The 19667-nt window shown below is 41.8% G+C and overlaps 2 protein-coding genes across 7 annotated transcripts in view; one reads left to right on the top strand and one right to left on the bottom strand.

Moving 5' to 3' along the window:
* Positions 1–5934, bottom strand: part of ccdc186 (coiled-coil domain-containing protein 186) — a 35134-nt gene extending 29200 nt beyond the window's left edge. For 2 of the 3 annotated variants that reach the window (XM_061232973.1, XM_061232970.1), the window contains exons 1-3: positions 5812–5934; positions 2017–3082; positions 354–480 (exon numbers count right to left, since the gene is read on the bottom strand). In XM_061232973.1, coding sequence (XP_061088957.1) covers positions 354–480; positions 2017–3062 — 1173 coding nt within the window. In that variant the 5' untranslated portion in view covers positions 3063–3082; positions 5812–5934. Of the gene's footprint in view, positions 1–353; positions 481–2016; positions 3083–5004; positions 5302–5811 lie in introns of those variants that run through there. The other variant, XM_061232971.1, reaches the window with a different exon arrangement.
* Positions 5935–9533: 3599 nt separating this feature from the next.
* The window catches only part of tdrd1 (tudor domain containing 1), a 30109-nt gene continuing 19975 nt past the window's right edge, over positions 9534–19667 (top strand). For all 4 annotated transcript variants that reach the window (XM_061232196.1, XM_061232198.1, XM_061232197.1 and 1 more), the window contains exons 1-9: positions 9534–9620; positions 10247–10436; positions 12010–12071; positions 14251–14308; positions 14560–14677; positions 15102–15165; positions 15522–15608; positions 18323–18502; positions 18920–19063. In XM_061232196.1, coding sequence (XP_061088180.1) covers positions 10274–10436; positions 12010–12071; positions 14251–14308; positions 14560–14677; positions 15102–15165; positions 15522–15608; positions 18323–18502; positions 18920–19063 — 876 coding nt within the window. In that variant the 5' untranslated portion in view covers positions 9534–9620; positions 10247–10273. The remainder of the gene's footprint in view (positions 9621–10246; positions 10437–12009; positions 12072–14250; positions 14309–14559; positions 14678–15101; positions 15166–15521; positions 15609–18322; positions 18503–18919; positions 19064–19667) is intronic.

Here is a 19667-nt window from a genome sequence, read left to right on the forward strand (position 1 = left end):
TTTTAAAATAAATAATGAATGTGAATGAATTTTTTTTTTATACCTGCATAAGGTAGGGATTGAATACACCTGCCTAATCAGTAAGAGCAGAAAAGGCAACAGTCCAATTACCTTTGGTCCCCGAAAGGGTATAAAAAGGGATGCAATTCCTACATGGATTGCCCAACATGAATGTACTGAAGGTGACAGTCTACACTTTAACCTCATATTCATCGCTTCATTGTAAGATCCACTGCACTGGAGTCAAAAGAACATAAATTGTACCGCTGTCCAAATACTTACAGACTGCATTGTAGGTCAATGACCTCACAGTCAAAGGAATACTGGAGACCACCGTGGGGCGGAGCCCTTACCTTCTTGATGGTCATCAGGTACTGCTTCTCTGTCTCCGCCCTCTTCTTCAGCTCCTCCTTCATGGTGTCCTTTTCAGAGCAGATTCCCAGGATCAGCTCCTGGTGCCTTCTGTTGTCATCCAATAGCCTGCCAGAATGTTGTCATATGACAAAACAAACAGATGGAAAAGAAATGCAAGAACAGCATGAAAATAAACTACTTGTCAGAATAATCCAAGTCAAGATGAAAGACTCCTTCAACAAACCCAACAGAAAAAAAGGCTCCCTTGCACATATGACATAAGGAATATAAACTCAAAAAGGGTGCGCTCTAGACAAAAGTACAATTTATTAGAATTTGCTAAAGTGCAATTTATAAAAAGCCTTTCGCTCCTCCTACCCTGATTTGTGTAGCTGCCTCAGATCTAGCCTGATATTTTTGTACTTGATGAATAGCTCTCCCAGTCCCTAAGCCCCTGTGTCTAATAAAGTTGAGAATGTGCCAGAAAGAAGGTCAGTATGAAAGGACTGGGAAGGCGCGTGGCCTCCTCATCCAACAGACACACGGATTAGGACCCGCACACCCACCACCACCAGTGGCCTCAAGAGAGGTCCTCTGACATCTCACTCAACGGCAGCAGATCCATTAGAAATCAGGCCTGCAGAGGAGGCGCAGCAGTCTTATCAAGAGCCAAACCCGCCCCACTCTCTACCATTTGTTGGCTGGGACCAAATTCAGGCTAGACCTCCTCCTACTGATCATCCCATTTGCCCTCATTAGTAACCCGTGCCCCAGAAAGGCAGTTTTCATCCACAACGGTTCAATTAAAACGTGTTTGATTCCTGAGTTTATGGTGAAAGAAGAAATATAAAAGTCTCACAAAAACCATTCATTTGAGCCAGTTATTTCTAAAGCAGCAAGCACTTTTAAAACACAGGAGAACCACACCCAAACCAGTGTACACATTGACAGTACAGCTACAGATAAAAAGTCTACATTAAAACTAATGTGCCATCATCGGTCAAACGCAGTCTTAATAGCTTGTTCTCAACAGTGCAGCAATGCTGATTTTTATTGCTCAATACAAAGATCCATTATTGAAAATTACCCATAACCTGGTCTTCAGGGACAGCCTGGACACCCGTATTAATGCAGGCCCTCCACTCTGATGCTACTTTTAAAGAATTAACATGGTGGTTGGTCACACTTTCTAGGTTTTCATATGCAATTTGCACAAGATGGCATTGAAGAAACACGATGAAAGTAGGTTGAGAATGTTCTCCTTGTAGTTAAAAGTTGATATACTAAGGTACCTAGCTTGTGAAAATTCAGCTCCCCAAGATGAGCATGTATCATGGAGGTAGCTATGGTAACAAACAACAATGTGTGGAAAGTGGGAACACAGTCTGTCAATCGTAGCTAATTGACAGCTCTCATTACCATATCCAGAAAGTTTGGGTGGACTTTTCTCGTGGGAAATTTAGGCTTAGAAAAATATGTTTTAAAGTCAATTTAAATTACATATATTATTATGTTTTATTTGTTTTATTGTTGTCTAAAGACAACTGACAAGCGTCACATTCAACCACCATGTTACTCCTTTAAAATAAAAACAATAAACAAAGGGTCCTGTGTTTGTATACACTGTGAGAGGAAAGGTTGAATGTTAGAGGCTGAGGTTACCTTTGAATGGCCTTCTCCTGTTGCATGTATTTGTACTGGACACACTTTTCGAAAACGGTCACAGAGCCCACATCGTTGCGCAGCCCGTTGGGAGGGCTGGAGCCAGTCTTCCTGTCCTCGTCCACCATCTGGCAGGACATCAGCTCCGATTCCAGCTCGTCCAGCAGGGACTCATGGGATAGTGTGCGCTCGATCTCTGAGATCAGCTTCCTACTGCAGTCTGTGTCGTATGGGTTTGGCCCACCCAGGGGTTCCGGACACCGGGAGTCGGCCAAAATGACGGCCCCGTTCCCTTCCACCTCCCTGGATGCATCTGAGGCAAGTGCTGACTGAGGGAGATGGGGGTCAGCAGACTTCGTGCTACTTGTGGGTATGCTCTGAGTGGAATCTGTGAGCAGGTTTTGGTTTGAGTCAGTGGGTATGGTCTCAGTGGAGTTTGTGAGTAGGTTTTGGGTTGAGTCTATGGGTATGCTCGGAGTGGAGTTTGTGGTTAGGTTTTGGGTTGAGTCCTTGGCTATGCTCTCAGAGGAGTTTGTGGGTAGGTTTTGGGTTGAGTCAGAGGGTATGCTCGGAGTGGAGTCTTTGAGAAGGGTTTGGCTTACGTCAGTGGCAGGGACTTCATGAATTGAGTCAGCGGGGGTGGTTTCTGTGGCCCCATTAAGAACCACAGTTGGACCTGAAACAACCTCGACAGCAGGTATCCCTTCACCTTCTGAGGCAGAGCCAGCCTGGCCCGGTGATTGTGCCCCATCCTTCGGACAACCGCTGCTGATGTCAGTAGTAGCTGCCCCCTCGGGGTCAGTAGGCGAGTCAGTGTTCTCCGCACTCCGTTCCCTCTCTGTGCTGGGTTCCTCCCCATCCTGTTCCTCACTCCCAGAGTCTATGCTGTCCCGTTTCGTACCCCTCTTCCTTCTGGAACCATCCACCTCCGTCCCCTGCCCTGACCCGGTTTGGACCCCACTGCAGGGCTCCACGGTGCCTTGTTCACAGTCCTCCTGTGGGGAACGGCCTGGAAGGTCGTCGCTCTGGCAGTGGGACGTCTCCATTCTCAACCTCAGGTCTGTTCCTGGTAATTAAAAAATTAAAATTAAACTGCTATTACATAGACTGCATACAGCCTTATACCATTACCAAGTCTAAAACGTAATAGTTTCTCAATTCTCTATTTAATCAAAATTCCACTGACTTTGTATTCATTGTAACGGCAACCAATCACAGCTATGACTTCCGAGACAATACAGTTTCAGAGAGAATCTCTGAAATCTAGAGCGATTTTTTCCTCTTTAGGTCCTCTCTGTTCTTCTCAAAAAACCTGCCATTCTCTCATCTGTTCTCACAGTTTTAGTCAGAACTTAGCTAAAGGTGTAGGTGTAGTGGGCACTGACACAATGGTGATGAGATCTTATTGCACCCGATCACATTCCACAGCCACCCTGGTCTAGGCGTGACTGCCTCTCCCATCGCCTGCCTTTCACTCCTGAATAACAGGTCTTAAACACACAATGCATATACATTTCAAAATCTCCCACATCACCGGGGCCCATTCTAATACCCCACAGCAACTCTCAAGAGACACTGTTCTAACATGTCGCCACACCAAATCATCTTGCAAAACACGATTATTGGGATGGCAGGTTAATGGGTTCCTGATTGACAGGTTACTAGCAATAAACCAGTAACACTGTGTACATAAGATCACAATCACAATCACAATACTATAAATAATTTATTAAACTATATTGATTATAGTTAACTGATCATTTAAATTGAATAATGACTTTTAAATCAGGAGTGGCAAGAAGGGTTGTACCCATTTCTGGATTTCATGCAAACCTCTTCATTATTCAAGTAGGCCCACCCAACATGCATGTAATCTGATCTTCTATTTAAATATTTTGATAATGTAATGAATGCCAGCTGAACAATTAGTGTATCCTATAAACTTTCAAAAATGTAGACTACATTTACTTTTAAATGTCTTAAAACATTATTATAAGTGCAATCTATGACACACGGGCAATTGGCCAGAGCAGATCCGTTTCCCCCCAATTTAAGATACCTAATCCAGGCGTGATATGTGCAGCAATGAACTTTGGCCAGGCTCTTCTTGACGCTAGATAAGTATTTTCCAAAGCTGAAGCATTGCTATGGTACGAATTCCCACAGCGCATGTACATGACTGTATGCTACTGAACTGGCAAACTACATTACAGTTTCACCCGAGAACGGTGGTGGAGAACTAGCCTGCAAATGTACGATAGACAGCTATATCATATGTTGTCAGTCAGGGAGCATAATCACACAACCGGCTAATTTGTCAGCTGTCGTACGAAGTGCCCACAGATAATGCATTTGCTTAGGCGATGTTTCTAAACAGGGTTACTTGCATAGCTCGCAGTTAACACATTGCCCTTTCATAACATAACAGAAACATTCAGGCTAATTACCAACCCCACTTCCCTCAAAAACGAACAATAACTTAGTTGGAATTCAAACTCAGAAAATGAAGACGCTGTCTATGCCTTTATCAGCTTAGCACCTTCTGTGTATACAATACAGCCCTAGCATCTGTTAATATTCCACCATTCTATAAATGTATGTGGGTGTGTGCCTGTAATATGTTGGATATAGAGCATGTACAAGGAACACCACCTGTCATTTAAAGGACTGTTCCAAATTACAACCAGACTTACATTTCCCCCCAGGAAACATAATGCACATGGCTGGCACCTGTAATAGCATTATGGTAAATCTGCAGTGACACCAATGTCAGAACCGAAAAGACAGTGATAGCAGCAATAAAAACGCTCGATGGCAATTACGCTAGTTGCTACGGGCGTCAAAAGTAGAGTACAGTCATTTTTTAAAGGCGACCAACCACAGTATTTATCTAGTATGAAGAGCATTTTCACGTATCAGTTAGCTAGCTAGCTAGCTTTAGCAACGTCATTCCATTCTTAGTATCTTAGGCACATCTTGTTTAGCTACCTTAAATTTTGCGAAGATTCCCGTTTACAATCAACAAAGCTTGTCGTAGAGGGAGAGTCCAATGTCATGATCAACAATGAACGGCTACGGGATACAGCATACGGTATACGGCATAAGGTTTACGCTTCCTCGTTCCGTCCGCTTACTTGCAGGATTACTTCCGACATTCAAGGACACCGTTTTGAAGCATCTCTAATGCGGAATTTGAGATTGTGTGGCTTCTTGCTCCTCGCCAATTTAAATGTTTGCCGTGACTTAGTGAAGTTACTACTAGTATGTATCCAACGTTAGCTTCACATATTTCTTCACAACTTCAATATTTCAGAATTTTAGAAAAGGCACTGGCGAGGTAGTAAATTCTAGAAACCACCAAGCTAGTTAACATAGTATAGCTAGCTATATAACACAGGTGATACGGCTAGCTATCAATAAACGTCAGCTAGCTGGCGAACAGGAAATGGATCAAAATGTTATTCAGGACCTAGGATTGCCAGCCAGCAACTCCATGAGAACTACCTAGTAATACCGCTACCTTTGCATAACTATCTATTTTAATAATAGCTACGGCGAAATAAACAGTAAACAAGCAACTACCATGATGCCAAATCAACAAATGCTATTAGTATTGTTCTAGCTAGCTTCTAGGTAAATACACATGGTAGGTTACACCTTCGGCAAGACACTGTCAATCTACAGTACTGTGCAGCTAACGTCAGCTAAACTGGCTAGCTAGCTAGCCGACCTACCAAGATGTTCCTTCAAAAACAGTATCTCGGTCCAAATGGAAAAGGCATGAATTTCACCAACCTGTTTATTATAAATGCATCTCAATTGCGAATCTATTTATGACAGCCGATGAAAAAATAACCACTTTGTATTCCTGTTACGCCTGCTCCAGTAGCTCCGAGGTGACACATCAACAAATATGGCCACCGCAGGGAAGCAGCTGCTTGATATTTAGCCAATGGTAGTCGCAGGTTTCTCAAACGTCATAATTTAAAGGGTAAACAATGTAAACTCGCAAAAATGTAGCTATACTGTATGATTGTTTGTCTGTTTGTTTGTTTTAACTTTTTTTTGTCTTTTTTTTTTACATACGGCGTTATTGTGTGGCACCTGTAACTCCTGTGTTGGCGTGCTTCATGTATACAATTGGCATATACATAAAACATATTTTCAATGAGGGATGGACAATATTTGAAACATCGGCCATGACTGTCATTGTTCATGGTCCTTAATGATTATTACTAAGATGCATAAAATCAAAATGTTTTGGATTCAATTAAACGGAGCCAACACTTTTTAGAAGAATGCATAGCTGAGAATCTGATCAGCTAGATAGCGTGTTAGAGAACTATGCTACTCGTGATTAGACTACCGATTGTCACTGGCTTGTATAACGACCATTTAAGCGTATCAGAAGACCACCCAGTGACGGCCTGTAATATTCAGTGATCCCAGCAGAAGGCAGCAGCCCTTTCAGCAATCCAACTGTATCTGACCTCTTGCGTCAGTCCCCTGTACTACTTGGTACCAGGCAAGCCCCCAGGCCACCATATTGTGAGCTCTATTCACTAGCTATTGGTGTATAATGATGGTTCAAATTGAATTTGCTCTCCTCCCTGATGTCACTAAGTAGGATGCCTGTGACTGTTCTACCGCTGTAGTGCTAATCCAGCCTGCTATTTTTTACTAGATTACGCATGCATGCACACACACACACACACGCACACACACACAGCAATTCAATCACTCCTTCATCTTTTGCCCGCCACTTGTGAGGGGCAGTAAAATCTACATATGTCTCCCATCCATCCATCCATCCATTATCTTAACCCGCTTTTCCTGAACAGGGTCGCAGGGGGGCTGGAGCCTATCCCAGCATACATTGGGCGAAAGGCAGGAATACACCCTGGACAGGTTGCCAGTCCATCACAGGGCACACACACCATTCACTCACACACTCATACCTATGGGCAATTTAGACTCTCCAATCAGCCTAACCTGCATGTTGTTGGACTGTGGGAGGAAACCAGAGTACCCGGAGGAAACCCACGCAGACACGGGGAGAACATGCAAACTCCGCACAGAGAGGCCCCGGCCGACGGGGATTCAAACCCAGGACCTCCTTGCTGTGAGGCGACATATGTCTCCCTCTAGTGGCAATTAAGTTATTAATTCCAGTTGCTGGAAACAGATACTGCACATGTGCGTATTTTGAGTATTTAAAATAGCATTTCATTAAATAACACATTTTAATACATTTGAAAGGTAATCAAAGTTCCATCAGTTGTGCCTACCCCTAAAAGTACACAGGACCTCAGCAAGAAGAGCAGGACACATCCTCCTGATTGTCTGCTTTTTTGCAAGACACGATCCATCCGTTCGTTACAATGGCTGAGCTATCTTGGTTTGGACATTAGAGAGCCTCCCAGAGAACGGCATTCCCTAGTGACCCTGCCAAGAGCTGCACCTATCTCACTTTGCCACAATCTATGCTTAGATCTCTGTTTTCGACTTAAAATCAACAACCAGTTCAGACCTAAGAATCAAGCTGAGTTGATATGCAATAAATGCTTAATATGATCAATTTAGTTCAAATGAACTCAGCATATTCTGAGGGTCAGTGACCTCCTGCTGGTACATGCAGTTTAACTTTCTATTTTTTCTTACATTCACTATATTTGTGCTGCTTTATCCAACACTAAAATTACAGTTGTGTTCAAGAAAATAGCAGTACAACATCAGTAACCTGATGAACCACTGTTATTAGTAGTAGTGATATTTCTGCATGGCAAATACTTATTAAAAATATATTTCCTTCTGAATTGCTAAGTAACATTGTTCGGAGGGGGACAACGTCATTTGATTAAAAAGTTGATTGGAGAGGGGAAAACATATAAAGAAGTGTTTCCAAGGAACACATCGATTGGCCCAAAGAGAAAAGGCATAGCATTCTGTGGACTGATGAGAGTAAAATTGTTCTTTTCGGGTCTAGTGGTCATCGACAGTACGTCAGACTACCCCCCGGGTACTGAATTCAAGCCACAGTACACGGTGAAGACAGTGAAGCATGGTGGCGCAAAAATCATGGTATGGGGATGTTTTTCATACTATGGTGTTGGGTTTGTATACCAGGGATCACGGATCAGTTTGAATACATCAATATACTTGAAGAGATTATGTTGCCATATGCCGAAGAGGAAATGCCCCTGAAATGGGTGTTTCAACAAGACAACAACCTCAAACACACATGTAAGCGAGCAACATCTTGGTTCCAGACAAAAAGGATTGAGGTAATGGAGTGGCCAGCTCAATCCCTCAACCTCCACCCCATTGAAAACTTGTGGGGTGACATTAAAAATGCAGTTTCTGAAGCTGAAATGCCTGTTTCTAATTGCCAGAAGTTGGTTGACTCGATGCAACGCAGATGCACAGCAGTTATCAAAAACAATGGTGATGTAACTAAATATTAGTTCAGTTGGTGTGTGTCAGTGTGTGTATGAATGGATGAATGAGAAGCATCAATTGTACAGCGCTTTGGATAAAGGCGCTATTTAAATGGAAAACACTTACATTTACATTTGAAGAGAGTTTGAAGAGAAAAATGTCGACACTGCCATTTTTTGAACAGATTAATATTCCTTTTCTTTGCTTCCTGTAAAAGAATAACAAAGACTTGATTTGGAATTGAATGTGTAATGTTTCCACTACATTTGAAATATTGAACTAAAAGCTATAAAAAAATATTTGCACTTTATTCACTTTTTTTTACTGTAAGTGTGATATCACTACAATACAGTACAAACATACAATATCTAATGTATATGTATTTGAAATCAAGGCATATTGCAGTCATCCACAGGTCATTGTAGATACTGCATTCAAATGACTAATCCCATTATCAAAGCTTTGAGGATACTTTTTTTTTCAGGGTATCTCACCCCCAAGTGAGCTGTGCCTGTCTACGATGACTCATTATCCGAGTGCAGAATAGAAAACAAGACTGGATTGTGTGTGTGCAGATGTGTGTGCATCCATAGCCTGGAAAGCGAGCCACACTCGCCCACCAACACCCCCAGCCTAAACCTACTTCCGAAAAAACCCACTTACAAAATGGTTAAATCGCATTTAGCAAAAGCCAGTGAACATCATTACATTACATTACAGTCATTTAGCAGATGCTCTTATTCTGAGTGATGTAAAATAAAGTGCAAATCATAACCAATGGGCAATTCATGCAGAATGTGAATTATGTGCATTAGGACCAAAATAATTGGATTAACACATGCAGTGCCTTCCAAAAGTATGAAAATAATAGTGAAATGTGTTAAGTTTTGAGATCAAAAGATGAATATGAGACAAAAGGACAGACAATTAGCTTTTATTTCATGGTATTTGCATGCGTTTATGTTCAACCATTTTATAGAAAGGTTGTTTTTTGTTTAGTCCCGCATTGTCAGCTGTGAAAAATTGTACTAAAAGGCTAAAACTGAGAGATACCAAGCTTCCAAAAATCCAGAGCGTGACAACAACGTAATTTTCTTCGTCTTACTGCGCATGCTCTTAACTTTAGAATTTCGAAGGACTAACGGACACGTGTAGTGGAATAACAGGTAGCTTCACACGTCGTCTCAAGTATTGTACCATATTATAATTGAGCAAATAACCATAGAGTACATAGTGACACATATGTTAATAGTTGTATTGTATTGCATTGCATACAATTTGCTGAAACTAGCTTCTGCAATTTGTTTGGGGGGGATTGCAACTCCTCTGCAGCTACCTGCTAATTAGCTAGGCAAATTATACAGCTGACGGCTTGGCCCGATATCGAGTTTTAGCTAGCTACGTGGCAGGTTTTCAAATATATCATTTTATTTGTTATAGGTTAGGAAGTAATGTTAGCCTATGTTCGTTATCAGCTAATTATATATAAAATTAGTAGCTACAAGTTTTTTGAAGTAGGCTATTCGTTGCTTGCAAAGTAACTTCAATGTTGATGTGGTAATTTACTTCGGCGTAGCGCATATTGTCACGATCGAATGTAATGGCTTGGATAAGGGTCACCTTGACTATGGGTCACCGATTTTTATTGGAACAAATGTCCAATTCTCTTAAGTAGCAAATGCAATCAATCTTCCCCGAGTTGCCTGTTCTTGTACAACAAATCCACAGACATTCACTTCTTGTATTTAACAGCCGTCTATGTTACTATGTGATGTTTTTTTTCTGTTCTTAGTCCTAGTGAAGAGTCTTGGACAGCATCATGAACAGCGCCATTTTCCAGTCCGCCGTGCGTCCAAATCTTCCACTAAGGCGACCGGCAACTAGCCTTGGAACTGCACCCAGGATAATCACGCCTCCATTTGGCGAAAAGAAGAGTTGTCTGTCACCAGGCGGCCTGGCGGTCAGCCCTGGTGTCGGAGATGGTAAAAGTGAAATAGACGTTACATTCTGCCGTAACCACATTCTACCGTCAGGGTTCATAATCAAAACATTACATTTTTGAATGTTATGTTTTACGGTGCAAAATGGAAAATGTACGATGTCTGGACACCCCTTTGTGTGTCTAATGGCTGCCACCATTTTGCGCCCAAGGTACTTTCCTTTTCTTAGTGACGCCTGGAAGGCAGCGAATTTTGCAGATTAGCAAACTAGCTAGCTCAGTAACTTAACTGCATGTATATTTGGTTAAAAACTGCCTGAGAAGAAGCACGTACACAATTTATGGGTGGCTGAGCTGATCCCACTGGCCGACCTGCTGCTTGCAGTCATGGAAGCAGGAGCTGCCTTCGTGGACGTTAGTGAGGGAAAGCAAGTACCTTGGGCCGATTTTGCGTTGCCAATCATGGCAGTTGGACATTACAAAGGTGACACAAGCATCCCGTTTAAGTAACCCTTTTATTAGTATTCAAAGCAGCGTTGTATCCTGGTAATTTAACATCATCATGATTAAATGGATCTGGTTGTTTTGGGTACTTAGTGAAAAGTGATTTCCGAGACCCTGGCTTCCAGGTGCTGGTGAGAGTGTGGTATGTTGGAAAACGATACTTCTGCTCTTAATAATTTAATTGGCTAAATAATGTCTTGATTAGACATTTGTATATGGAGCAGCAGCTGCAGACTGCTAGTGTATCCTAAAGATTGTACTGTGCTCAAGTACAGGACTAAACCAACATAATATAGACCTGACAGAAAAATAAATTAAGGTAATTAGTTGGAACAAAAACCAGCTCAGAGACCGGCCCTCCAGGACCTGGTTTGAAGGCTTGGATTCGAATGGCAAGTTTATATAGAATTGTCTTTCTCAATCTTCTCTCCTCTCTCTTTTGTGTGCTTTTGTCTGATGTCTCGGATTTTAGGAGATAATTCAGCTGGTTTTTAGATCTTTTTCAGCTGTACGTAGTGACACCCCTTTTCTTCAATTATATGTGTAAATGACAACATTTCAAATATTTTAACGTTGTATTAAAATTAAACCATTAACTTAAAATAAAGTCTAGACTATGAATCGAAAGAAACGTAACTGCTGAACATGGGCGTAGTATGTAGGACCCTACAGTGGTTGAACCCCTTCTCGATGTACTTTTCACATGTTGCTGACTGCGAGCGGCTCGTGTTAAGGAGCTGTTGTGATGCACAGATTGGCCCCATGATTTGGTCTGGGATGGGCCATGGGAAGGAAGGGATTTCAGTTGGCAGGTTATCTGCGTCTCCTCACCATCGGCAACCTCCTCCAACTCGTTATCTGCAATTATGCGCGACGGTACACTGCAAAATGAATAGTGAACAGTGGCTGTTCTCACGTAGCACGTTCTTGTCTGTCTACTCCCAAACTCACAGAGTGTAGGTGTGATGATCACACCTTCAAATACAATTGGCCATTCAAGACTAACATTTTTAAAAAGGAAGCTGGCTGTGGTGGTGGGTCATATCATTTTTATTATTTTTATTTTTGACAAATGCCTCTCTTTAAAATGAAATGCCCTTTGCTCTTTTTAGCTGCAAAGATGGACAGCGGTAGGAAGGACAATGGGTCTTTGCCTGCAGAAGACAGCCCATCTGTAAGTACTGCTCATTTTTGAGTGACATCCACATAAATGCAAAATTAATTTTTTAAAATAAAAAATATGTATCCTTGCATGGCACAGTTTTAGTGAATTGTGCTGTAATCCTCAGGGTCACCTTATCCATAATGTGTCACGGGTGTCTTGCATAATTACACAACGCTAGAGCACATTTTGTTCTCAAATGCTAAAAAATAATTTCTTGTTTGAAGGATTAAGCATGTTGGGCCCAAATTACTATGTTGTACTAATTTAATGATCAATTAAAAACTGTCTGTAATGAGAGAATTTACAATGTACATTACAAACAGTATTTGTAATGATTGGTTTCATGATCACTGCTCGATTTTGTGTAACACAGGTGCTTAAAATAAATTTGACAATAACTTTGTAGTTTTGATTTATTTTATTGAAGCTTGCTGTTTGGTCACCATATCAATAAAATTCCATTTTTTTATTACTCATAAGACTGCATTTGTTACCATTTGTGATTGCAGTTTATAATGGACAAAATTTTCTGCTTTACAAAAAGTGGAATATTGTCTTTTTTACTGCATAAAACGTGCAACACAAACACAACTATAACTAAATACACTAACTACAACTGCACTGGCTTAGCAAAATCTCAACAGAATGATAGTCGATTAAGTCTGTGAATCACAAAACAAGAACCAAACTTACACTGGCTTGGTCCCTGGTTATTAAATACATCTCTAATGTATCATTCTTCCTTTACTAGAAGTTTGAAATGGGTCCATTTCTTTCCAAGCCAAACACAAGGGGTTAGTGCGTATACTTGTGCAGCTCCAAGTCTAATGGTAATTTTGGCACAGAATAGCACTTAACACCAGTGATTTCATTTTTCAATAAAGTTATAATCAGTTGTAAGATAAGTCACGTGTCAGAAGTAGAGCTGAGACAGAATATACCAATGACATCACATACTGTTTGATTACCTCATCGGTATCCTGCTTTAATTTACATTTGGGAATGCATTACCAACTGTAGGATAAAAATAATTAAGTATTTGCTGTTAAGTTATGACTAGTTCCCTCTGGTGTCCATTTTAATTTATTTGCATTGCATTCATGTCTGCTGTGGTAGCCCCATGTGCTAATTTTACAGCAGTAGCAATGCCATTTCGCCAATAAGCTAGACATTATGACTTCTTGTCAGCTTAGCTGCAGCTGTGTTGGTATTTGCTGCCTAGGAAGAATTGCCTGCTATAACTAGCTTTCATGGAAAGCTACATCAATGCAGCAACTGGATCTGCAGTCGCCAGGGGAAAAACTGAAATTGGATGTGTTTCAAGTATGTGGGGAGATTGTCAGTGAGAGGAAAAACACATTAATGCATCCTCTGTAAAACCAGAATTTCGTAAGAGGGTATAATGGGACCTGTTGTGACAGAAGCCTGCCAAGCGGCATTTGTCCTGAGTGTTGCAGTCTTCGGGAACAGTAGTTTCCAAGGAATTTCTCTTACTTGTTTAAAAAAAATGTTAGTATAGGCTTAGATATCGTTTACTTATTACATATTTTTATACCAAGCTAGCTATTGTCTTACTAACATTTTGTTGGCATTTGGTACCTCAAAAATAGAAATTAAAACAATTTCACAACACTATTTTGTGTCAGCGTTGAATATTCAATTAGTGCTTTACAACCACAAACAGTTCTGTTCTGAATATTTCCTAGGTTAGTTCCTAAGTTTCCTAAGTTAGGCGTTGGATACACCCTGTTCTGAAGAGCTGGGTTTTAAGTTTCTTGTGGATGTTCATCAGTGGTGATTAAGTTTGGACAAATGGTGATGAATTAAAACAACATTAAGACGGAGAGACCAATGGTAGGCAGCAGGGTGTGAGCTACGTTAGCGGACCATATAGGAAGAGGAGCAGTTATGGAAAATCTCATTATCTGAAAGGCGAATACTTCAGCTGGAAAACTCACAGATACAACTGGAAGCAGTACAGGTGTAGTGCTGCCGATTATGTGAAAGCGTCTTTAGTCTGGACTCAGTGGGTTCAGCTCTCAGCCATTTCCCCTGCTGAAGGTCCTGAGCAAAATGTTCATAATGTTGTACCTGTTCTGGATGTGTGAGTAATGTACGTTTTGTTGTGGGTGTGGTGTTGGGGTTATGTCTGTTGTGGATGTGATATTAGTGTTGTTGTTCCCTGTAGAAGTTGTTCCCTGGATCTCCCGCTGTGGTGAAGCTGTGCAATTACTGCAGTCAGCAAGGTAAGTTTTCTGTCCGACCCATGTAAATGTGGTTCAGACAAGCTGTTTGTCGTTACTGTGTTCAGCAAGTGGCAGTGAAACGCTCAAATGAGTTGCATGCGTTTTACATTGCAGAGGTTGTTTCACTTATCTGTTGATGTGTTTTCATTGTTTGTTGACTTGCAGAGTTCTGCTATTTAATTCACCCGTTGATCCACTGTCAGAGTTGATTGGCGCACTGTGCATCGTTGTTTAATTCACCGGTGTTTCAGGCAACCTCCGGTGCACGCGGTGCAAGAAGACGTGCTACTGCTCGGTGGCCTGCCAGACGGAGGACTGGAAGGCCCACAGGCACGTGTGCAAGCCGAGCACCCCGGATTCCCCCGTCAGGTACCCCAGGAAGCACACAGCCCATTCCCCAGTTCACAACAAGCACCCCCACTTTCTGACCACAGCGTACCTGATCCACCTGGACAGAAGACCATCTAAATAGGAGCTTGTCAGGGGACTAGGATTGGTTGCCAATGCTTCTTCAAAGTCGGGTGACGCCTGTATCTTTGTTTTCTGGATGGTATTCTGCTGGCGGTTAATAATAATAATAATAATAATAATAATAATTTGTTACTTAGCTGGTACTTTTATCCAAACAACACAGTTGATTAGACTAGGCAGGGGACAATCCGCCCTGGAGCAATGCAGGGATTCGGGCCTTGCTCAAGGGCCCATGGTTGTGCAGATCTTATCGTGGCTACACCAGGGCTTTATGAAATTTATGAAACACTCTCCCCTCCTGCCCCTCTCTTGAATTGAAAAGCAACAAAATCCAAGAGGCTGTGGCATCTCCTGCATCAAGTGTACTCAAGTCTCCAGAAGCCATGGTAAGCTCCACACTTACTCCTGGGCTGTATGCAGGGCATTGGATGTGCCTAATTCACAGTGGTGGTTATATAAAAAATCTATTTCACCAACACCTAATTGGAAAGGTCCTGCAAACACAAAACTTTTAAGATCTTCATTACATATTACAAAACTCTTCTGTACATATTTGTAATTCCTCATGTTGTTCCCTGACAGCATCAAATGAGATTTCTGTGGAAGAGAGCAGCACTACTTTTTATTTTATTTTAATTTTTCTCTCAGTAAAAAAAGAGCAATGTAAAATGCTGTATGATAATCTCTCTGTAGAGTTCAGTTAGCAGTTCCTGAGTTACTATGCGCTTCATTTTCCTGGCAGATGAAAACACCCACCATGGGACAGGTGAAGAGGATGTACCTCCATGAGTTGCCCAAAAACAAGATCATTAAAGGAGCTCAGCTGCAGGTACACAATACAGTACAGTAGGGTTGCACAATATATGGGAAACTATATTGTCATTGGCCGTGTTTAAATCAAATTTTGATTATCGGTATCTGATGAAGCCGATAATTATGTCTTCGTGTCCACAACATTAGTTTTCGGGTTGTCCGTTCGTCCGTTCGTTGTCTGTCCATCTATCCTTCATCCATTCGTCCTTCCCAATCTTGTGAACGTGATATCTCAGGAACGCCTTGAGGGAATTTCTTCATATTTGGCACAAACGCCCACTTGCACTCAAGAATCAACTGATTCGATTTTGGTGGTCAAAGGTCAAGGTTGCTGTGACCTCTCAAAATACTTTTTTGGCCATAACTTGATAATTTGTACGCTAATTATGACAGAATTTCACATAATTGTCTAATAGGATGAAATGATGAAGTGATGACATTTGATATCTAAAAGGTCTACGTCAACTTCACTGTGACATAATATTTTTCTTACCACTGTAGCTGAGAAAATGATCTTGGGTTATTTTGATTGTTGATTGATGACGTAATCATTAGTTGATATTTTAGAGTAAGTATCAAGCACTTTTTGTTTGAATATTCTTCAATTGTTGTTGGTTTGACAGGAAAAACGGATGGTCCTAATTAAATAAATTCATACAGTGTTGTTTAAACATGCAATTTATAAAAAAATGTAAATAATCAAGTATTTTTCTTGGCCTTATCATTCCACTACTCTGCCTTTGACAAAATATTCAGGTTGTAATGAGAAAAAAAATATTATTCAACATTTAATGTTGTTTACATTATAGGTAACACCAATGACAAAGAAACGGTACATTAATTATTTAATGAAACGTAAAAAAATAATACAAATACATTAAGCTCTTCTTGTGGATTCATAAAGTATAGAAGTTCTTTACTGCTGGACAGACAGTGATGTAAACTGCAAATTGACTGGTTGGCGGAGGCATATAACCGCAAGGTGGTTATTTCACTCTAGGCATAAGGAAATTACAACATCATTACAATGGCCTATAATTTGTTTAAGGAAACAATATTTGGTAGTCATTATTCTGGGAAACTATTATGAAATGCTAACGGCAATGGCAAATACTGACTGTTCTAACTCAAGCGTAAGTGCAGCTTGTAGTTTCATCAAGACATTACACGTAAAATAATTAATAATATTCAGAGACATCCAGGAAAGCAGGAGTGGGCACCACAGCACTCTAGTGCCATCTTGCCTGCTGCCCTGCTTGGCCGGTGAGCAGTTAGCTTCACATTACACAAAGGATATATGGGAGGGATTCTGTTAAAAGCTGTGCAACAGCAAAGGTGTGACTTATACTGCAACCAGTCACATCACAGTGAGTTTCTGTTGGGCTGGATTAGTTTTTTTTAGGCGTTTTCAACTAAATGTAAAGTTACCAGTGATTCTGGGAAGGCTGAGCCCTTGAATGTTTCTGACAGGTTGTGACCCATCATGTTTGTGTGAAAACAAACCTGAACAACCAGACCTGCCCCTGTGGGTGCCTGTGTGTGCCTGTGTGTGCCTGTGTGTGCCAGCGTGTGTGTGTCTGTGTCTGTGTCTGTGTCTGTGTCTGTGTCTGTGTGTGTGTGTGTGTGTGTGTGTGTGTGTGTGTGCGCGCGCCTGCATGTGTGTGTGTGCGCCTGCGTGTGTGTGTGTGCGCCTGCGCATGTGTGTGTGCGCCTGCGTGTGTGTGTGTGTGTGTGTGTGTGTGTGTGCGTGTGCGTGCGTGCCTGTGTATGTGTGCGTGTGCGTGTGCGCGTGCCTGTGTGTGTGTGTGTGTGTGTGTGTGTATGCATGCGTGCCTGTATATGTATATGTGTGTGTGTGTGTGTGTGTGTGTGTTGGCAGGCAACCTGTGCTCCTCTCTCTCTAAAGCTCTGTGTCCCCCTACTGGCTCAATCATGCATCTGCAGCCCCTTCTTGCCATTAGGTCAGTGTTTCCCAACTCCAGTCCTCGGGACCCACTTGCCAGAAGGTTTTTGCTGTAACCAGTAGCTCACACACCTGATTTAACTACTCAAGGGCATTTTTGTGGTTTGATTGGTTCAATCATTAAATCAAGTGTGTGAGTTACTGGTTACAACAAAAACCTTCTGGCAAGTGGGTCCCGAGGACTGGAGTTGGGAAACACTGCATTAGGTTCAGTGTTAATCATGTCAGTGTTAATCATGAGGCCTTAAATGGGGATAGAAAACACAATGCTAACATGCAGGAGAGAGTGGGGAAAAGCCACAGCTCAAGCTGAAGCTGTAATGTCGCGTGGCGACAATAATAAAATCAAATTAGCTGAAAGTCTGCACTTTAACCATATTGTTTTATTTCAACTTTGTTTGCTGGAGTACAGAGCGAAAACAACAAAAAATGTGTGTCTGTCCAATACTTACAGACTGCGCTGTACATATCATGTAGGTTTTGCTAATGGCCGCATAGCTGCAAATCGCGCATTAAAATGGCTGACCTCCAAGGTTCAAAGCTAATAAACCTTGCGGCTCTTATGTATGAGAGTGCATGAACACTTTCTTGCACAATGTACAATGGCTACTTGGAAATTTGCATGTGCTAGCGAACAATTAGGAAACAAAAAAAACAAAACAAAAACAAAAAAACACCATGGTTCAAGACTTGTGAACTTTGTAAGAATACCATTTACTTCTACGCCAATGGCAAATCGTGTACCCTTACACGTGTGGCTTTGACAGGCCTGTGTATTGGAGCTGAGGAACCCTGGGAAATTCTTCATTCAAGTTCAGACGACAGAGATGTTGGCGTCTCTGCACAGCATTACCGTGGCGCTGCAGAAGACCTACGCAGGCTCTCTGGGCACTGAGTACCTGCCTGACTATGGAGAGCTCTGTGCTGTCAAATACTCTCAGGATCAGGTAGGAACCAGTGCTCACCACCAGGGGGAGACATGTAGCTGTAATCAATGAAGAGTTTTGTGCTTTTGAAGAACAAGGAGAAACGGTGCACTGTTTGATGTTCACTTGTGGTTTCTGAATACCTGAGCAAGACTCATTGAATTTCTGTGCGAAAACATTAATGCATATTCCACAGTCTTATTTCTGTATTGTGTGATGTTTAAGCACTGTTGATACCCTTGCAAAATTCTGATAACCAGATGCTTTGAACATTAATGTTACAATACCATGCGTTTGTTATGCAGTTATAACCTGTTTTATGTATTTCACATGCTATGGCAAGGAGTTCATATAAATCTTGGTGTTTTTGTTTAAAATTAAGGAGATACATTTTTAGTGAAAATACTTTCTTTTTTCTGTTCCTTCATGCACTTGCAGAATTGGTACAGAGGTGCAGTGCAGTCCGCAGACGCCAGTTCCAAAAACGCCAACATTTTGTACGTCGACTTTGGGAACCAGGAGGTGGTGACACTGGACAGGATCAAACCCCTGTCTTTGTGCGTGGACCCGGCCCCTGTGTGTGTGAGTGTGAAAGGGCAGGGAGGGCAGGCCTCTGGGGTGGGCTGGTTTAGCAGGCTCTGCAGCCTGATGACTCCTGGCCAGTGATGCATTCATGTGAGGAAACGCTTGCTTTCAGTGCAGTGACGTACTGTATATCACTGCCCTGATATGCCCCTGCCTCATCGCTAAACAGCACCCCCTCTGGTGGCCTGTAGGCTGCCTGCACCTGTTCTCGCTCTCACTCAGAAGAGCGCAGAAGAGATGGCTCCGTATTTTACAGGAGTGTGAGAGCTCCCGCCCTTGAGTTGATAGATGATGATAAATGATGGTGTGTGATGCAATTAATGATGGGCCATTCTGAATTGGGGATATGTTAACAGTTTGTGCGGCATCTCTATTTGCACATGGAAAAATACAACAGTGACAGCTTGTAGCGTAGTGGTACAGAACTGTGACCCTGTAGATTGGTGGTTCAAGCCCCGGTGTAGCCATGAAAATATCAACATAGTTGTTGGGCCCTTGACTCTCAACCCCACATTCCTCCAGGGGGATTGTCCCCTGCTGAGTCGAATCAATTGTATGTTCCTTATTATTTACAACAGCCTGAACAAAATTACATAATCTT

This window comes from Conger conger, chromosome 2 (genome assembly GCF_963514075.1).
Source record: "Conger conger chromosome 2, fConCon1.1, whole genome shotgun sequence".
Classification (NCBI taxonomy): Eukaryota; Metazoa; Chordata; class Actinopteri; order Anguilliformes; family Congridae; genus Conger; species Conger conger.